At 37.3% G+C, this 16305-nt stretch overlaps 1 protein-coding gene and 1 non-coding gene across 7 annotated transcripts in view; both read right to left on the bottom strand.

Moving 5' to 3' along the window:
• CFAP418 (cilia and flagella associated protein 418) overlaps window positions 1–15650 on the bottom strand; it is a 53712-nt gene extending 38062 nt beyond the window's left edge. Inside the window, exons 1-4 of one of the 6 annotated variants that reach the window (XM_076005145.1) lie at window positions 15332–15650; window positions 10801–10888; window positions 7756–7820; window positions 7122–7187 (exon numbers count right to left, since the gene is read on the bottom strand). In XM_076005145.1, the coding sequence (XP_075861260.1) occupies window positions 7122–7187; window positions 7756–7820; window positions 10801–10888; window positions 15332–15486 (374 nt within the window). In that variant the 5' untranslated portion in view covers window positions 15487–15650. The remainder of the gene's footprint in view (window positions 1–7121; window positions 7188–7755; window positions 7821–10800; window positions 10889–15331) is intronic. The other 5 variants (XM_076005146.1, XM_012772818.3, XM_012772819.3 and 2 more) reach the window with 5 other exon arrangements.
• Window positions 15651–15958: 308 nt separating this feature from the next.
• TRNAS-AGA (transfer RNA serine (anticodon AGA)) lies at window positions 15959–16040 on the bottom strand. The gene has a single exon. It is a non-coding gene; the product is annotated as a tRNA-Ser (tRNA).
• Between the last annotated feature and the right edge of the window lie 265 nt (window positions 16041–16305).

The following is a 16305-nucleotide window of genomic DNA, read 5'->3' as shown; positions in this document are numbered from 1 at the left end:
TATGGAAATTCAACAAAATTACATTTGTACACATTTGAACTCAGATATTGAATGTACAAGTCAGGAAATGCAAAACGAAGGTTCCCAAGGCTACCATAACTTTCTTTCTTATGCATATGTAGTTTATTACATGATTGCACAGAGTGTTAACTTTAATGCCTTAATACATATGTGCAATTTGGCTGAATTACTGCTGTTGTGGGAACTATAATTTAAATTTCCTGACATTTTGTATGTGTAAAATCTCAACCATAATGTTAAATACAACTTTTTAATTTAATTTAAAATTTAGTAGTTTATTCAAATCTATTCACACTACCACATTTTTCTACAAACACTGTCCTTTGAGAAACATAAAACTAACTTGCAGCTAAGAAATCATTCCACTGCTACGATTTACTCTATTAGATCATAATTAGTACCAGTCTATGGAATAATGCAGTCTTGCAAGTAGTTTAAAAAATAATTAGGAGAGTAAAATTCAATTGGCTTGAAAATACCCTGGTTTTATCTACACCACTTATTAATGCCACCACACTTCCTACTACTATTCTTTCTCCTTTCCACCAATTGGGTAAAAGACAAATCTTTACACTGTAAAAATCATTCAACATTACCCCCAAACCAGAGTTTTATCCAAAAATCAAACAAAGAAAACAAATAGGCAAAATAGACTCAATTTCCTTTATGATCTGGATATGTAAGTCAGTGCTTATTTGCAGGGCTTAAATATATTTTTCTTCCATAACTATGTATATAAAACCATATCTAATATAAAGTCTTAACTCCAATGAAAGATAAATTGTCAGGTCTTTTCCTCTAAAATGTAGAGGGAATATACATATGAAGGTGTTCTTTTGTCTAGCTAATAAGTAGAATTGACTGTTTTAAAGATGTTTATGGTAGGCATGCCCCTAAAACAGACCAGCACAGTCTTCTGCCCAGACACTGTAGTTCTCCATTAAATCCTATCAGATTTATACACTGGGACTAAGGAGCCTTGATACTTGGACAATTTGAAAAAAATAGGTGTAATGGCAAAAGGAGCTAAGATTTTTCTTCTTACACATATTATTATACATGGCTTTCTAGCTATTATACTAGAAAGCATAATGGATTAGGAATTGAGCTACCCATTTGAGTCCTTGGTTTGTAATAACTGATATGACCTTGAGCAAGGTGTATTACCCAGGAGTCATTCTTAATGACTTTCTCTCTTACCTCCCATTGCCATTTTTTTTTTTTTAGACAGAGTCTCACTCTGTTGCCTGGGCTAGAGTGCTGTGGTGTCAGCCTAGCTCACAGCAACCTTAAACTTCTGGGCTCAAGAAATCCTCCTGCCTCAGCTTCCCAGGTAGCTGGGACTATGGGCACACACCACTGTGCTCAGGTAATTTTTTCTATTTAGTTGTTTGGCTAATTTCTTTCTATTTATAGTAGAGACTGGGTCTCGCTCTTGCTCAGGCTGGTTTCAAACTCATGAGCTCAAGCAATCCTCCCATCTCGGCCTCTCAGAGTGCTAGGATTACAGGCATGAGCCACCATGCCCGGCCTCCCATAGCCATTTAATCCTTGAATTCTGTCAATTCTGTATATTCTAAGTATCTCTGATTTCTCTTTTCTCTATAGTCACTGCTATCACTCAGGTCACAGTGAACATCATCTCTTTCCTGGACTACTGTAACTATTGCCTGTTGACTAATCTCCCTGTGTCCCTTCTGTCTTGCAACTTCCATGCCATTTTCTACGCAGCAGCCAAAATGACTTTTTTTAGATACTGAAATCTGACCCATTTGCATATAGGACATACTTTTTCTAAAAGTCCTCCAAAGGACTACAGTATACTAAACCAAATGTCTCTCAGTGATCTCTCTAGTCCCATCAAGAGACTTTTTTCCCCACCACTCACTACGCTGTAGCCCAGCCAGCTGCTCTCTGTTCCTCCAATACCCCTAAGCTCCTTCCCTTCTCAGGAACCTTCTAACATGGTGTGCCTTCCGGCTCCAATGGTCCCCTCTCTTTGCTTAATTCCTCCTTATTTTTCATATTGTGGTTTGATTAAATATTATCTGCTTAGGGAAGCATTCCCTGACCCTTCTTTGTATCAGTTAGGATGCCCACTATCTATGCTTACAGTATCCTGTACTTTTTCTTCATATCACACACTAAATGGAAATTAAATAATAATTTATAGAATTATATATTTAAAGCTTATCTCCTCACCTACACCAAAAGCTCACTGAGGGCAAGGAAGTGTCCATATCTGTTTAATCTCTAGGACCCAGAAGGTGGTTAATATGTGTTTGATGAATTTAACACAAGTATCTCAATTTCCTCATTTATATATGGAGTTAAAAATTCTTGTTCTATCTGCATCTTGGTTTTGTGATGAATTTAACACAAGTATCTCAATTTCCTCATTTATATATGGAGTTAAAAATTCTTGTTCTATCTGCATCTTGGTTTTGTTTCTGCGGAGCAGGTGAACCAACATGTATATATAGAAAGTGCTTAGGACAGCATAAAGTACTTTACACATAAAATGTTGTATATGCACATGAATGCATATATTTATCTTTCTATGGGTTCAGATTCTGTGTCATGAAATGGGCAATTGATAAAAGATCTGTAAATGTAAACATTTACCATTATATATATAATTGGTGTCTCCTCTTATAGCTGTACAGAAGGTAAGAATGGGGTTTGATAGACTGTGGCATCCTCATGGATCAACCCTAGAACCTTCAGGTTATAAAAACAGGCTGTTCTTTTCTTTTCTTTTCTTTTTTTTTTTTTTTGAGACAGAGTCTCACTCTGTTGCCCAGGCTACAGTGAGTGCCGTGGCATCAGCCTAGCTCACAGCAACCTCAAACTCCTGCCCTCAAGCAATCCTTCTGCCTCAGCCTCCAGAGTAGCTGGGACTACAGGCATGCGCCACCATGCCCGGCTAATTTTTTCTATATATATTAGTTGGCCACTTAATTTCTTTCTATTTATAGTAGAGACAGGGTCTTGCTCGTGCTCAGGCTGGTTTTGAATGCCTGACCTCGAGCAATCTACCCGCTTTGGCCTCCCAGAGTGCTAGGATTACAGGTGTGAACCACCGCGCCCGGCCCAGGCTGTTCTTTTGTCTATTGAAAATCCATCTGGAACAAGATACCCTCTATGTGAGGACTATATCAAAGTACACACAAAAATATACTACATATGATAAAATCTTAATGAAATATTTATTCTTTAGAAGTAAATCAGATTTTTTAAAGACCATTTTAAAAATCACATGGCACCTACAAATAACCACTGATGCTCGTACTTCCTTAGGTAAAATGGAAAAGTAGCAGCAGGATATAGGATTCTTACCCCTGAATATAACATAATGAGTAAGCAGGACTAATAGATAAGAAAGACACCCATAATTACAAACCCAAAATAGCTATAGCTAACTGCCCTTTGCACCATAGGCATAGCCTTCATGTATTAATTAATTTAATCTTTAGAGTATCTTCATGAAGTATGTTAGTTTTTAAGGGTGAGGAAACCTTAGGGGTCCTCAAACTTTTTAAACAAGGGGCCAGTTCACTGTCCCTCAGACTGTTGGAAAGTGCGCACTGTGGGCCCGGGACAAGTTGGGTACTAAGCAGGACAGGCAGCGGCGGCAAAAACACCCGGAGGACCGGATAAATGTGCAGCCCCGTCGTTTGAGGTTTGAGGACACCTGCCTTAGAAGATAATATCTCTTCTTAAGGCTTTGGAACTTGTGAGGGGCAGTGTGAGGCTCTGAACTCGGGCATTCTGTTATCAGAACCCTTCCCCCTCACACCACAGGTGTAATCATTTGCTTCCTTGTCTGTTTTTCCACTGGTCAGTGTTTTGTCTTTTTTTTTTTTTTTTGTAAACTAGCACAGGGCTTAGGACATGGTGGGCATTCAGTGAATTTAAGAAAAGAAAAAAAAATAGTTCAAATAGAATGAGAAAATCAATCTATAGTATGTGAATTAAGATAAGACACCAGGGGACATACATTAGAAAGGACTGTCATTCCACACAGAGAATAAATGTAAAAATACTCAGACACAGAAAAACATAAGTGAAAAATAGAAACTGACAAGAAGTGTCCTAGTGAAAGTAGAGTATCTGACCTAGGCTTTAACTGGAGGTAAAGGAACTGAAGAGAGAAGACGAACAACAAGGATAACAATTTGGTAAAGCAAATAGTGAGTTTAAAGTTAATGTAAGATAAATGGTAACTCATTTTCCTTCTGAACAGGGAGAGGCACTCAAAATAATATTTTAGGGATATTATCTTGAATACCATACATGGATAAAACTAGAAAAGATGGAATAGGATGGTAACTGGGAAACTGTTGCTATAGGCCATGGGTAACTTGATAGAAGCCTGGAATAGAGATGGCATGGCTCTGAAAAAGACTGAGACGTGCCCACTGAGTTGACATAGGCAATTCAAAATTGATAGCAACAACACTACGTTCTTCTCTAAGGACAGTTTGTGGCTTTAATTCTTTGTACAGAGAGTCCTCAACATACAATGATTCAACTGTGGTCGATTCTTATTAGCACTTAGAGCAGGCAGCAGCCCAGTAGATTTATATGAGCCAGTTTACAGCCTGATGTTCCCATATAAAGCTTCCCCAGATTCCCAATCTGACTTTGATTCTATTGAGGTAGTTGAGGCTGGCACAACTACAACCTTCCAACAATGTCTTTTTAACTCTTAACTAATTTTTTAGCTCTTAACTATTTTAGCTCTTAATTATTCATACTGGTATGCTCTGCATAATGATGCTTCAGTCAACAATGGACTGTGTAACAGTGGTCCCATGCAATTATAATGGAGCTGAAAAATTCCTATCACCTAGTGACATCACAGCTGTCATAATATCATAGAGTAATGCATTACACATGTGTTTGTCATGATGCTGGTGTAAACAAATCTACTGCACTGCCAGTCTTATAAACGTATAGCACATACAGTTATGTATGGTACATAAGACTTGATAATGATATTAAATGACTATGTTACTAGATTACATATTTACTATACTGTATTTTTTACTGGTATTTTAGAATGTACTCCTCCTTACAAAAACAAAAAACCAAGTTATCTATAAAACAGTCTTAGGCAGGTCTTTCAGGAGATATGCCAGACGGCAGCATTGTTATGATAGGAGATGACAGCTCCATGTGTTTTATTGCCCCTGAAGACCTTTCAGCAGGACAAGATGTTGAGGTGGAAGACAATGATATTGATGATCCTGACCCTGTGTAGGTCTAGGCTAATGTGTGTGTTTGTGTCTTAGTTTTTAACAAAAAAATTTAAAAAGTAAAAAAGATTAAAAATTTTAAAAATAGAAAAAAACTGGCCGGGCGCTGTGGCTCACGCCTGTAATCCTAGCTCTTGGGAGGCCGAGGCGGGCGGATTGCTCAAGGTCAGGAGTTCAAAACCAGCCTGAGCAAGAGCGAGACCCCGTCTCTACTATAAATAGAAAGAAATTAATTGGCCAACTGATATATATATAAAAAATTAGCCGGGCATGGTGGCGCATGCCTGTAGTCCCAGCTACCCGGGAGGCTGAGGCAGAAGGATCACTCGAGCCCAGGAGTTTGAGGTTGCTGTGAGCTAGGCTGACGCCACGGCACTCACTCTAGCCTGGGCAACAAAGCGAGACTCTGTCTCAAAAAAAAAAAAAAAAAACTTATAGGATAAGGTATAAAGAAAATATTTTTGTGCAGCTATACAATGTGTTTGTGTTTTAAACTGTCATTACAAAAGAACCAAAAAGTTAAAAAAAGATTATAAAATAAAAAAGTTACAGTAAATTAAGGTTAATTTATTATTGGAGAAAAATACATTTTTATAAATGCAGTGTAGCCTGAGAGCTGTATTTATAAAGTCTACAGTAGTGTACAGTAAGGTTTAGGCCTTCACACTCACTCGTACCCAGAGCAACTCTCAGTCTTACAAACTCTATTTATGGTAAGTTCCCTATACAGATGTACTGTTTTAAAAAATCTTTTATACCATGTTTTTACTGTAGTATGTTTAGATATACAAATACTTACCATTGTGTTACAATTGCCGACAGTATTCAGCACAGCAACGCGCTGTACAGGTTTATAGCCTAGGAGCAACAGTCTATATAGCCTATGTGTGTAATAGGCTATATCACCCAGGTTTGTGTAAGTATGCTCTACAATGTGTGCATGACAAAATCGCCTAATGATACATTTTTTGGAACATATCCCCATTATTTAACAATGCATGACTGTATAACACTTATCCCTCCAGAAATGTAGTCAATATATAATCATATAACTCAGGATTTTTCCTTAAAATAATTAACAGAAAATAAAAAGTGTTTTAGAAATAGCTAGACAAAAATATAATAATCTAGGGAAGTAGGCCTCTGCCAAAAATAGAACCAAAAGTAGCAGGATAGTATAAAGATTTGCTTGTAGCCACTCTGTTTCCTCATATTATGAAAATGCTAAAGGAATGTGCTAGGAGTATAGGGAGAATATGGGCTTGGGGTAGGTGGCACCATGACTATAAAGACAGCCTAGAAAGAGGTACTGGTGATCAAACTGGACGTAGGAAAGGGCAGGGAAGAGACAAAGAATGAAGAGTTTCTGCTTTTGAAATATGAACTATGTAAAATCAAGTGACTATGCTTGAGAACTTCTGGAGTAATGCAGATCTGTAGCTTCTCATGCTAACTGTTTGGCCAAGGCAGTGTGGGTAAGACAACACATATTTGAATGGCCGCACTGCTCTGCCTGCCTTACCTACTGCCTTCCACTACCTGGAACTTAGTTCACTCTCCTGGTGTCCTGTGGAAACCACGCTGGGACTGGAGTGATCCAGGCACTTCAAGTGGGGCTTAGAAAAGGGCATAAACAGAATAAACAATACATACTCAACATGACAGCTTTCAGTAGTTATCTCTCAAGAATAATAACCATTTCAACAAAGTGTTATTAGATTGGCTAATAAAAATATCTCTCCTTATAAAACAGAGTGATGCCAAGAAGATAAGAACTACATCTTAACAGGGCATTAATTTGGACAAACCTAATAAAAAAGTATATTTCTAACATCCTACCTCCATGAAGTATTTGTTCCAATCCCAAATTGAACAGCACTCCCACCAAGGTAGACTGGACTGCAACTAGACGTGTTCGACAGATGGAGAAAAATTAAATTACAAGAAAAAAAGAATTGTGAGAAGTTAATTTGGCCTTGTTAAAAACATTAGCATTGTTGACTCTATGCCCTTGTAATCAAACTATATATTTTCCATAGCAAGCTAACTATTTCAAAGAACAGATACTTATTCCAGGATAACTACTTTATTGGATATAACCTGTACATTCATGAACACTCAAGGAGTTAAAATGAGTCACAAAAAAAAAGTGTTTGCCAAATAATGTAAGGGACAAAGTAAACACCCAAGAATATAACAGAACATTAATTTTGAGAAACTGTTCACACTGTTTTTTTTACATGGGAGAAAATTATTTACAATAGCAATAATCTCCCATTTAATTTCCTTTACACTACGGGGTCACAGACCACAAGAACACTGAAGATAATTGCTATTGGTCTTTCTCCTGAAGGCCAACCACTGCTTTGTTGTTCAATGTCACCGTTGTTTAAATGGTAACAAAATCTACTAGACTATGCTCAAAGTGTTTGCTCACTAGTGTGTATAATCCATCAAAGCAATCTCAACTTACCTTTTACCAGAGCCTTGAATGGAAGCTTTGACAGATGTGTTACCTGAAGATTTAGATTTTAATTTCTGTTAAAAAAACAAAACAATAAAAGACCAATGGAAACTTAGACAACTGTAACATGAAAACTAATATTCTTTATTTTATAACAAGAATATTTCCTAAATGACTTAAATAAAAATTTTGGTGGCATCATTTTTAAGTTTCTGAAATAAAAACAATGATCAAAACCTTTTAAAGGCAAAGGGGAAGTAGACCTCTCTTAGGAATTCGCAAATTACTCTAACTTTTAGGCTAGGAAATTGATATACTGCCATTATTAGCATGCTAAGATTTAGAGTCACTTTATAACTCTTCAGTTAATACTAGAGTTCAGTGATTTAATATGAAGGACCTGCTATTTAAAACTTCATCCTAGAAAAATTCAACTGAGGAGGAAAAAACCTCAGACTCATTTTTAAAGGCTATGAATGGTACTCCTATGAATTAAAATTAACCTAACCAAACTCCTGTGTAACTTCAGAAATATTACTTTTGATCAAATGGAACAGTTTTAACCAATAGATGTTCAAGGAAAATGCAAAGCTACCTAGTCACAATCATACAGTAGTTCCTATATGGTTACATAACATCATGATCATTAGTAAGCTTTTATTAAGTGTTAACCGGTATGTGGTACCAAACAACATAAACCAACCACATACTAGGACCACCGCCAAGGAGAGGAAGTGAGATGGAGAAAAGGCAATTTAACCTATGCACAGACATGCCTTCACTTTACCTAGTGAGTGAGGAAATTTAATAGAGACAAAAATATTTCATTTACTATTTCTCTTAACTCTTTTATTTGATATCAAGCAGAACTGGAAGAATTTTTGGTATATGTATGAAAAGTAATAATACATATGAGTCTCTTTTTGTTTTGGTGAGTATGTTTCATATACCATCTAGACTCTTGTTTATGACTCTAAGCTGGCACACTGTGACATTTGTTGTTGGTTCCTGGGCTTTCTTGTATGGGTCCGAGAGCAGTTCAGAAACGCAACAGAATGGTAGGGCTGAGGGTAGGGTGGGGAAGTACTTTTAGGGTATAATGTAGCTTATAAGGACAATGTGGGCATCTGTTCATAGACACTTCTTTTTCTCATCCAATAAATTTTTTACACAGATCTGCTTTCTCCCTTGAAGATTGGAAAACTGGATATAATAAATAACTAAAAAAGGAAAACATACAGAAGTTCATAAAAGTTTATTTTGTCATGACTGTAAGGGCTACTTTTATCTCAAATTAGTGTATTTTAAAGCCAAACTAGGTAAGTATTTATCTTCTCCTTCTAAAACACCTTGAACAAGAGAGACAGTACCTCCTATATAGATACAGTACTTAATGAATTGCTCAGATGATTAATGAAGAGCAACAAAAACATCACGTAGTTTTTTTTTTCCCTACTATTGATTAGCATTACTAATCAGCACTACTATTCAGCACTTACGATATATTCTGTTTTCAGTGTACAGTTGACCCTGAACAACACTGTTCTGAACTATGTGGGTCACTTGTGCATGGATTTTTTTCCCAACAAAATAAGGATTAAAAATACAGTTTTTGATGGATGTGAAGCCTGTGTATATAGAGGGACTTGACTATGCTCAGATTTTGCATTTACGGAGGTCCTACAACCAATCCCCCATGTCTACTGAAGGATGATTGCATTTATTATCGTTGTTGTGTTGACATGAATCAACTGGGTATTAGCTTATTAGTTAACCTCAGATAAATTGAAAATGTTAAATTTAGAGAAATTCAGATCTTAAAATCTAAGTCATTTGATTTTTTAGTCTGACTGACAAAAATATAAGTGGCCCCTACCCATATCCTTGCCATCACCATTACCTAGTGATTTTTAGTCCACTGTTTCCTACTTCTCCCCCACCCCATACCCGACTTTCCTACTTTTTTATAAAAAGCTCTGGTAATAGAGTTTTTCTTTGCTGTCTTTATAAATCAGACTTCTAGTTGGTCTCTCTTTTTTTAAAATCTGACAAATATGTTTCACATGCACCATACTGATATATACTGCTGGTATGAAAAATAGAAATGATAAAGTCACTTTAGATAACAGTTTGGTAATGGGTAAAAATGTTGAAGATGAGCACATCTTATAACCTAGAAATTCCTCTTCTAGGTTTATACATAAAGAAACTCTTGCACATGGGTAAAAGACTACATGAAAAAATATCTGATGAAGCATTATTTGTAATAATAAACAAGTGGGCACTACTGCACATGGTTAAAATTATTTATGGTAATAAATAAATATATATAATATATATTATATATACATATATATTATTTATGGTAATAAATAAATATATTACATATATTATGGTAATATATATGTAATAAAAGTATAAAAGTATGGGTGGGAAAGATAAGTGGTTACTTTGGGGAGGGAAGGCAGTAGAGCAGGATTTGGAGAGTCTGAAACTATATTTCTAATTTGTATTTCTTTAAAAAAAAGTCCAGAGAAGCAAATATGGTGACATTTTAAGATATGTTTAGTATGGGTGGCTGTTATGTTCAGCATATAGGTGGCTGTTGTATTATTTTATGAACTTTTTATAAAGTTAAAATAGATAAACATTAAAAAAATACTAACAATTTAGTCATTGGTTCATGGCATAACAGCAATGACACTGTATCTGAGATGCTAAGCACATTCACAATAAGAAAGTTGTTTGTTTTTGACCTCTTAGAAAAGTGTTCTTAGAGACTACAAATAAACATAAGTGACCTACTTGATCTGACTTTTACAATAACAGTTTTTTGATTTTTTATTCTTGCTGAGAATTGAATAGGGAAACACATACTGAGCAGTATTTCACTGATTCCACAACAGTTTAAGTGAAATAATTTCTTTTAAGTAATTGTATTTCTCAGAATTCAAAGGATTACAGATAGCTACTTATGCCTGAAGCTTTCAGACTATTCGCAACACATCTTAAAATAATGAAAGAATAACTGAACGTTTATAACACTTGACTTACAAAGGGTTTTTTGTCAAAGTTGGGCTCTTCAAATATTTCATTAATAAGTCTGTCAAGATCATCTTCTTTTTTAAATGTTTCTGTTGATCTGAAAAGAAAAAACACAAAAACTCCCACCTGAAGCTTAAGAGCAAATGAAGTCAATATCAGAAGAATTTTATTTAAAGACCATTATTAGAGTTGATGACAGAGGGATAAATGTGATGTTAATTACTTTTGTTATGGACATAGCCTAAGTTTGCTGAGACAAAGATACAGTTTATCAGGTACAAATTCATATATGCACGTTACTATTACATAAATAAGACATTCAAAGCTATACATTACATTCAAGAGAAAGCTGGGCATGTACTGTTCTAAATTATATCAGGCACTTATTTAGGGCATACAAAAAATGTATAAGAAAAATTTGATATTATAAATAAAGATAATTTTAACCAGTCTTTCTAATTTTTTTCCCTAAGGATTCCAGTGTAAGTCAAATAACCATATCTTTTTACTAAAAGAGCCAAAGGTCATGTAATCAAATGACTGCTCCCCCTCAAGTGCTATTTGTTATATCTCAACTACCTCTTTACCTTCTGCAGGCAAAGCCATTACTGGATTATTAATACAAACTGTTACTGCACAGAACTTTCTATTTAATAGCTTACCTTTACTGAATACTTACTAAATGCCAGGGCTGCACTGTCCTATGGCTTTACATGAGGATATCTTCATTAGCCCAATTTTATAGATGAGGAAAAGGCACTAACAGATTTAGAAACTTGCTCAGGTCATATAAATAGCAGGAGGAATGGCTTAGAATTGAATCTAGGGCAGTCCATGCATCTCACACTATATGAGAGTAATTCTCTTCAGCGTTTATATGTTGCAGATGCTGTACATCAATTTCACAACGTCATTAAACTGTTAAATTATTTGTTTTAGAAGACAAATTTTTTAGTCAAAGTCTTTAGTTTTAGAAACATATTTACTTTGATCATTCTTATCGTCAGGAATATAGCCTTTTTTTGTTACTACTTGGAGTAAGACAATCTAACCTAATATAAGAAAATCCAGAGAGTGCTGCCTACCACCTAAGGGCTGATTCCATCTATCTCCAGGCTAAGCCCCTTCAGTTGTTCTGTCTCCAGCTTTTATCATTAATGTCTTTCACTTTTTAGACTGGCTTCTTCCCTTCACTTAGTATTCTCAAGACTTTCCTCTTCAAAGAAACATTCCAAAAAACTCTTCCCTTGAAGCTGACACCCATTCTTATTCACTACTGAAGAGTAGTTTATATCCATTATTCCTATTTCCTTGCAAGTAGATTAGATTTAGCACCAGTTGAGATCTAAAATCTGATGGGGATTTCTCAACCTTGGAACTACTGACATTTTGAGCCTGATAATTATTTGGGATATGTGTGGGAGATGAGGGCTGTTGTGTACTGTAGGATGTTTTACAACATCCCTGATCTCTACTTAGTAGGTGCCATTAGCATACCCTTCCCCAGTAGTGACAATCAAAAACGTTTCTAGACATTGCCAAATGTCCCTTGGGTGGCAAAATCATCACTGCTCCAGAGCTACTGACCAGTTTAAATTATTTACTCTTTCTGAATCTCAGATAATTTACCTGTAAAAATGATATCTAGACAACAATTTAAAACTTCTTGTATGTGTAGTATTCTATTTCTGGCCTCTGTATCACTCAACTATAGTGAAATTCTTCTCTCAAAGGTTACCACTTCCCAAATCACTACATTCAATGGCCTTCTCAGTTTCAATCCTCTTTAATTTTTCAGAAGCATCTGACATTCTTGGGTACCAATTTCTTAAATTTCTTTTATGACAGCAGGTTGCTAAGATGTCCTCTTGAAATTCTCTCTGCCTCTGCTTTTCAGGACATACTCTCTGGGTTTTCCTCTCTCATGCAATTTCGCAATTTCACAATTTCAAGAATCAGATGGATTCAAACTCTACCAACTTAATCAATACTGTTTGAGATCCAAACTGCCAGTTCATGTAGATTCTGGTCTGTTCTTAGATCACACAATTTCATGATGTTTACACTTGCCTATTATGCTTTACTATAGTAATAATAACTTTCAAAAAGCTAATATTTCATTGAGAACTCATAATTTTATAAGACAGTCTAAGGCTTTATGATGGCATTATAATCTTAATCAGATGTTAATAAGCTTTTATTGATTCCCCAACTCTGCTTCTTATATTCTAATCTTTTTAAGATATAGTTCCCGCTGAAAATAAAATGTATATCCTAAGTAAAAGAAATAGAAACAATTGAAACCTACAATTAAATATGAGAGATATATGTAGAAAACTTAAATCTAGATCTACCATTTCTTGGTAGACTTGGCAACATGACTTTGGGCAAATAACTATTTTTTAAGCCTTGGACAGTGAAATAGGAATAACAGTATTCACCTCTTGGGGTTGTGGAGATTAAATGAAATAACACTTTTAGAACACTTAGCATACAGAAAGGACTCAATAAATGTTGGCTAATCTTATTATTAGAGCTATTATTTAGTAGGTTATATTATCTTTAAATATTCCTATGTGTATCATCCTGAATCACTTTATTCCTATTGAAGTTCTAATCAACCCACATCAGTCTTTTTTTTTGTAAACTAATCACATATTTCTCTGTATCAATTTTAACACTTCAAGTTGTATGCGTTGACCACTTATATTAGCAGTTTTTGTGCCTGGTATTCAGATATAGCTGGTCATCTACTGTATTATTTGCAAAGTTATGATTTTAAGAGGCAATTTTATCTTCACTCTGTTAAGGCACACAGATTATATTGCTTGCAACTGGCAGTTAGTCTCTTGTTAACAAACTGACAACATAAGTCACTTCCTAGCTTTTAAATATCAATTTTGGCTCCAGACAAAATTTTAGCATATGACATTATACCTGGTAGAGACTGTATTTGGTGTTAAGTTTATGGTCTTTGTTGTTGGTTTTTGCATAATTTACAACGATGTTGCCAGATGAAAAGTTATAACACAAATGACAAACAATATTGGCTCACTACAGCTTTTAAAAATTATTTAGTACTAAAAAATATAATGTATTAAGGTGGGATGGAGTGCTAGAAGCATTATGAATGGATTCCAGTAGTGCAGTACTAGGCAAGAAAGAACCCATGCTTGTAGAGGATCCACATTAAGTATTTGCACTTTCCAATGGAAAGTAGATCCACTTTCCATTTTGAGCAGCCTACTCCAGGACATTCTACCCCTCTGCATGCTAATTCTCCTCTGATGAACAGGCTCTGAAAAGCTTTGATAGATTCTCTCTATCCCCTAAAGGAACAAATAAAAAGAACAAAAGAAATTGCAAAGTAACACTGCTGTGGGACAGGAATGGTAGATATATATGCTAATGGGTTCACGAAGAATTCCAGCACACAATAACATACAAGTAAATGAAAGTGATATTTATACAAACATTCAGTCAAATGAGTGTCAGCGCAAAGTAGTCATTTTAGTTGGCTCTACATTTATGTTTTAAAAATGCTGCTTGGTACTCAATTTTTTCGAAATTCTGTTTCTGAACTCCTTTAGAATCGTTTCAATGTTTTTATTTTGTGAGAGTGAATTTTTTTTATAAATAAATGTCATTGGAGGTAAGCCTCGTGAATTGGGTAGTGATAGAGTTGGGTAATACTTCTGGGAATTCAAACACATACACCAAAAAAAAAAAAAAAAAAAACAACCAAAAAAACCAACAAACCAAAGACACAGTTATAAAACTAACAAAAATGACATTCTTGTTTTGATCCAGAGCTGCCTCTGTGTAATTTCACAAGCGTTTCCAAAATATTCTAGGCAAGAGGCAATTTCTAAAAGATTCTAGCAAGAGTTATTGCAGAGCCTCCCCAAGTCATCACTTCGAAGGACAATACTCTGATGGAAACATTTTAATTAACCCTTTTGTCATGAGTTTAATCTCATCCTGACTCCTTCAGCTTAAAACAAAATCCAGCTAAGATAGAATAGAAGGAAATCATTTTTCTCCCTTCTTAACAACTGGCCCCAGGTTTGGCAGGGAGATTAGGGGCACTAACCAAGAGGATGAGGATCTCCTCAGGGCACTCCACTGGGGGAGGAGAACCACTTTGGCCAGACAGAGGCAAAGTCTGGCCTAGGTAAGTGCGGCCCTCTCGGGGCTAAGAGGAGGGGCACCTGAGCAGCATCGCCCCGCCACTGGCACCCCGGGCTCCGGCAGATGGAGAGACTGGTGAGGGCCGCTGCTCCTGGGGGCGGAGCAACAGCAGGGCCAGCTCCCTGGGGCTTGCCCGGGGGCGGAGTCTGGGCAGAGTGGAGCTGCCAGAATCTTCGTAGACAGACTGGAGGGGTGAGCTGTCCCAGGGTGGAGAACTGAGTGTCTGAACCCTAACGCGGGGAGGAGCTGGAGGTCGCGGGCACGTTTCTTTCGGGTGTGGCGGCTGAGGGGCGGCTTTAGGGCCTGGAGCAAGGCGTTGCCAGAAAAGTCCACCCTCCCGCCCGTTAACCTGAGAGTCTCTTTCGCGTTGCCTCGGTTCCGGTCGCTGCTGTGGGTGCTACCGCCGCAGCCTGTGGGCCGCTCAGCCATGCTCAGTGTCAGAGCGTCGGGTTTGCAAAACTTAGACTCGACTTCATCCAAGAGCTCGTCCAGGTCCTCCGCCATCTTGACTCGTCAAGCCTTTTCCCCTTCTTAGGTCGCCCGGGTGCCAAATGGTTGCCCGGGGCAACGCGAGGACCCGCCGCGCGCGCTCGCCCTGGCCGCTCGCGCGCATGCGCATGCCGTGATGTCGTAGCGCGAGATGCCCGCGAGGTCTTGCTCAAGAGGACATGGTGGGTCCGTGAGGCAAGGGAAGCGCGGGGGTCCTCGCGGGGCCGGAGGTGAGCGCTAATCCCTTACTGTGTGACCTCGCGACGCTTGGCTTTCCTTCGTCCAGCTTGTCTGGCGTGTTTTGTTCCCCCTCCCCGTCCTGGGTCCAAGTTGTAACCACAAGCACACTCTTTCACTCCCTCATTTACTCCTCTGTTTAGGTCCCTGCCGTGTTCCAACCGTTCGTAAATTTAGTAAATCTGTGGAAGATTTGGGGACAATGTGCCAAAACAAAAGTAAATAGTTGTAACAACAAAAGCAATCTTCCCGTAGTCGGCAGGATTCGAACCTGCGCGGGGAGACCCCAATGGATTTCTAGTCCATCGCCTTAACCACTCGGCCACGACTACTGCTGATGTTAATTTTGGCGTTGAGAATCTATGTAGACTCTGCACAAGCGTTGCTGCAGGAACAGGTATATTTGGGTCTGGAGAAAAACGTTGCTATGTTGTTCTGTCTGAGGTGGGCATATTTGGATGTTACGGCTCTAATAATTGGAGCTGTTTGAAGGGCTCAGAACATATCCCGTCCAACTCTTTCTATTCTCAGAGAAAACTGAGTTCTACAAGTATGAGAGAGAAGGAGAGAGATAATGAATGAGTATCGACGACTGCA

This window comes from Microcebus murinus, chromosome 7, assembly GCF_040939455.1.
Source record: "Microcebus murinus isolate Inina chromosome 7, M.murinus_Inina_mat1.0, whole genome shotgun sequence".
In the NCBI taxonomy this organism is placed as follows: Eukaryota; Metazoa; Chordata; class Mammalia; order Primates; family Cheirogaleidae; genus Microcebus; species Microcebus murinus.
Note: the sequence above shows the minus strand (reverse complement) of the source record. Positions and strands in the feature narration are given on the sequence as shown.